At 34.5% G+C, this 4,507-nt stretch overlaps 1 protein-coding gene across 1 annotated transcript; it reads right to left on the reverse strand.

Moving 5' to 3' along the window:
• Positions 1-2,665: 2,665 nt before the first annotated feature.
• On the reverse strand, positions 2,666-4,124 carry LOC120276275 (E3 ubiquitin-protein ligase PUB23-like). Its single transcript, XM_039282999.1, has one exon. It carries the CDS (start codon positions 3,949-3,951, stop codon positions 2,740-2,742), a length of 1,212 nt encoding a protein of 403 aa, XP_039138933.1. The 5' UTR covers positions 3,952-4,124; the 3' UTR covers positions 2,666-2,739.
• Between the last annotated feature and the right edge of the window lie 383 nt (positions 4,125-4,507).

Here is a 4,507-nt window from a genome sequence, read left to right on the forward strand (position 1 = left end):
ATTTTTTGACGGGCCGGCCCGCCCAACCCACAACCCAAAACGGGTCGGTTCGGATTGGCATTTTGCCGGCCCGCCAAATGGTGGGTTTTGGCTGGCCGCGGGCAGGCCGGCCCCGTCAGCCCGTTTTGACTGCTCTACTCTTATGACTCATTATCCTTTTTGCTTAATTTTACCTGACTTATAGTGAGAATAGGTGAAATTCAACAATTAAACAAAGAACTTCATCAATACTTAATATACAGTAAATGTTTAGCACTAAAAAATAAAGGTATAAATATCAAAATTGTCCCTCTATTTTTTGTTTTCCGCCCTTTTAGTCTCTCTAATATAAAATCTGTCATTTTAGTCCTTGTGTTTGCACATTTTCGTCCTTTAGTTGTAAAATCTGTCCTTTTGGTCCTCGTATTTACACATTTTCATCTTTTTTTGTCTCTCTAATTCATCAACTTGAAGGACCAAATGGACAGATCCGTCAATTAGAGGAACCAAAAAGACAAAAATATAAAAATACGAAGACCAAAAAGGCGGATTTTATATTAGAGGGCCTAAAAGGGCGAAAAACACAAAATAGAGGGACCATTTTGATATTTTGACCAAAAATAAAACATAAAAAATAAAAACTAAAATTTAAGTTTCTCTATTATGTGCAACCAGAGTCTACAGCAGTGAAAGATTGGCATTTACACAAGAAGACCAAGCAATAGAAAAAAATACAATCTCTTGCAGACTTGGAATTGAAGTAATTGACTTCCTTACAATTAATGCCTTGTAAAATTTTAAGAACCTCAATTAATTTCATCATAAATATTTATGTTTATATTTTATATGCACATTCAATAATTTCGTCAAATTGAAGCACACAGTTCAAATTATTCTCTCTCCAAGTTGCATGTGAATGGTTAGAAAAAAAAAAGTAAAATAAAAAAATAAAAATAAATTTGTTGAACTCTTGGATGCAAACATCCAACACGTGGTTTTTCTATGATTTTCAGAGATGTCATGCCTTCCATTTCAAACTCTTTAATTGGTACACACCACCAACAACAAGATGAGCAGTTGAGATTTAAACCTTATTATATTTCATAGCTGTCTGACTGTTCTTCATTAATAAAAGTGAACTTCAGTTGTTTTATATTCTGCTTTTGAAGTTGGCAAGATATGTGAATCCTTGGTAGGTAAGTCAACTTCATATTAAATTAATTGTCTGCATGTGATTGAAAGGTTGATGATTTTTCCCTTCATATTTCATTCTTCCAAGGTCACATGCCTTTGGAGCTTAGGTTTTTTCAACGCAAAAGTCTAGAAATTTATTGACAATTAATGTGTATATGTTTGTATGGTTTTTTCCTGTATTTTTTTATTAACATTTTTCTTTATTTTTTTAGTTAATAAGAAATTATTGTTAGTGGCGATGAAATGCACGGTTGTGAGAACTGAAATAGCAAATTCAATGCTATAATCCAATATTATATGATTTTCTTTGTTTCTCTATTTAGAAATGAAATGTTTGAAATGCTTATTAAAATTTTAGCTCCTATTGAATCATTTCTTTCCATAGGCATGAAGATCTCGATTCATGTCTTTCTTATTGGTTTAAATTTTGCAACGTATCTAAACCAATTGCCTAATAATTTTTTTTAAAATTCATATGTAAAAGTTCACCATTGAAATATACCAAAATATTGATTTTAGTCTTCGAATTGGAAAATAGTTATCTTGATCTTGAATAAGACCAAAAATATTCTTTCATTTAATATAATTGATTTAGAAGTAGAAGTCTACAATGGCAATAACAAAATAGTCAAAGGAAAATGCAACACAAGAACACACTGATTTCGTTAAAAATCTAAGATGAGAAAAACCATAAGTAGAGAAGAAAAAAATCACTATGTTGAAAAAAAATGATGTTTCTAAGTTGGCTATCAGCAAATATCGATAAAACCTAGAAGATACAAATGCTTATATTTGTGTATGGAAAAGTAATAAATAACAATGTCCCCTTGTAAATCCTCAAAAAAATTCTCAAACTTAAAATTGAACCATATATGCTGGCCATAGCACCATATATATATATATGTACTGTATGGTGAGCTTCCAAGCCAGGCCAAATAGAATTCAGGTTAATATGCACTAACAAAGTTCTTAACTAGATGGATATTTCACATAGAACTGACTGGATATTTCAGTAATCAGTGGCACTTTATAAAGTAATACAAAATTTGTTTCTGATTATTTCCTCTATGTACATATATTTTGAAATATATGATGCGGATTAATAGAAATACATAAAAGGGAAAGACACAAACAAGGAAATGCTCCTTACATCCCAATTGTTGAATTAATTACTAAAATAAACTATTGGAAAAACAGTGTCATGACCATCAAAATAATACTTATCCGAGAACAACAATAACTTATTCATCACCTTCCTTGATCCTATCAATTGATGAAATCCAGATCTTTAGTAATTTGTACTAAATTCAATAACTAATTATTTGTTCCATTGAGTGAAAGAAAAACATCTCAATACATTGAATATCAAAATATACATAGTATCAATTATACTACTCAAATTAATTAAGGTTACAAGAGATCAAACAAACAACAGCTTGAGTGAATGTTGAACTCTATGCCAATAGAAACAAGAATGAAATCCAACCAAAAGAATATCAAATTTAATGGACATATATATATATATATATATTCAATCCTAAACATTAATCATCACAAAATCAAGATCTAAGATGGATAAGAACCTTGAAACCTATATGCAATACAAGGAGAATTCCTCCAAACCCTTGAATGCAACTTAAGTATCTCCTTAGCCTTCTCCTTTGTCTTCAACCCACAATCAACTTGCACAGCCATGCAAAGTTTGCCCACAGCTCCCACATTTAACATCTCTTGAAGAACAGCAGGAGTTGCAGAAAACTTTGACACTGAATGAAGTATCCGAACCGCCTTTTCGGTTGCCACACATGATACTCTAAGTACTTTCTTGGAGATGATAGCAATCCCCGCTGCGTGTCCGACCATCGCTGCCCTCCCTTCGGCACAACCACATAATTGATCCAACACCATTAGCATTATCTCACATGTTTTCCTCTCAGGCTCATCTAGCAAAAGCTCTACCAATACTGACACGGCGCAAGCTTCCGCTGCCTTAACACGGTTCCTTCCCAACGGGCAAAGCTCGGCGAGGATCTTTAATGCAGCCTTTGTCGCCTTCGCCGATAGTCGATCACTCAAGACCTTCACAACCTCAATGAATAGCTCATCTTTTAGTGCAATTAGCTTGGAAGGAGTTGTAGCTTCAATCAATGAACTGAGTACAAGTGTGGCATGAAATCTATTTTGATAATTAGATTTCTTCATGACCGATGTGAATAAATGAATCAAGTCATCATCATGACTTTTGATGAGATTGAGAAGACCTTGAGCAGAGATTTGAATTGATGACAAGATCATGAGAGCTTCATCGCATGCACTTGTGTCAAAACTGCTGATGTTCTTCTTGATGATGGAAATCAAGAAGTCTAATGCACCAGGAGTGCTCTCAACACAATGCTTGTTTCTGTCACTCTCTAAGATTATCTTTCTTAGTTTCTTGAGACTGTTGATTTGATATTCAGGCTTTTTAGCCTCGCTGAGAAGGCTCAAAATGTCGGTCTTGGTCACCTGAGGACGGGGAGTAGGGAACCTCTCAACACCGAATGATGCATTAGTGGCGCACCAAGCTTGGATTAGTCGACGGAGATTGTGATTTGGTGTGAAGTCATAGTCGAAAACTGGTTGTTTAGTCACCGGGCATGTGTTGTGCTTATCAGTAAACATCCATTTTTCTATTGTTTTGCGTTCGTAGGTGATTCCAGTCGATAAAGTCACCGGATCACTCATGATTTCGAGTGAAATGGGGCAAAGGAAGTAAGGAGGAATTTGTACTACTTCCATTGAATCTGAAGACAGAAAAGAAGAGTTTGAAATAGAACTCTTGATAGAGCTTAGAACTGCTTGAACCCCTAATAAGAATAAAGAAGATGACAACTAATGAGACACTAATAAGAGAAAGAGGATGATTATAAAGAGATGAGAACAGTTGATAAAAATTTACAAGAATAAGAAGGGAGAAGAATGGAAATGAAACCTTGAGGAGGCTTAGAAGAAGTGTGTTTTATAGAGAAGCAATGGGGAAGGCCTTGGTGGAGAGTTCCAAGGAGAACATGTCAACAAGGAGAGTAAGTCTTTAATGCATGGAAGTATACGAAGGTTCATAGATAAAGAAAAAGAGAGGGAGGGAGAAGAGAGTTTCATTGTTGGTGGGATCATAAGGTCTTTTCTAATATTAGATGAAAGGCTGGTGTGCCTGCCCATTGCGGCTGGCTGCATACCTTGAATTTTTCTCCCTCTGAGCTTTGACTATATTAATAGCTTTTTTTTTTTTTAATAAAATAAAATAAATTAATTGGGACATGAAATGTGCACATCAGGAGAGAGAGAGAGAGAGAGA

The sequence above is a fragment of the Dioscorea cayenensis genome, chromosome 14, assembly GCF_009730915.1.
Source record: "Dioscorea cayenensis subsp. rotundata cultivar TDr96_F1 chromosome 14, TDr96_F1_v2_PseudoChromosome.rev07_lg8_w22 25.fasta, whole genome shotgun sequence".
Classification (NCBI taxonomy): Eukaryota; Viridiplantae; Streptophyta; class Magnoliopsida; order Dioscoreales; family Dioscoreaceae; genus Dioscorea; species Dioscorea cayenensis.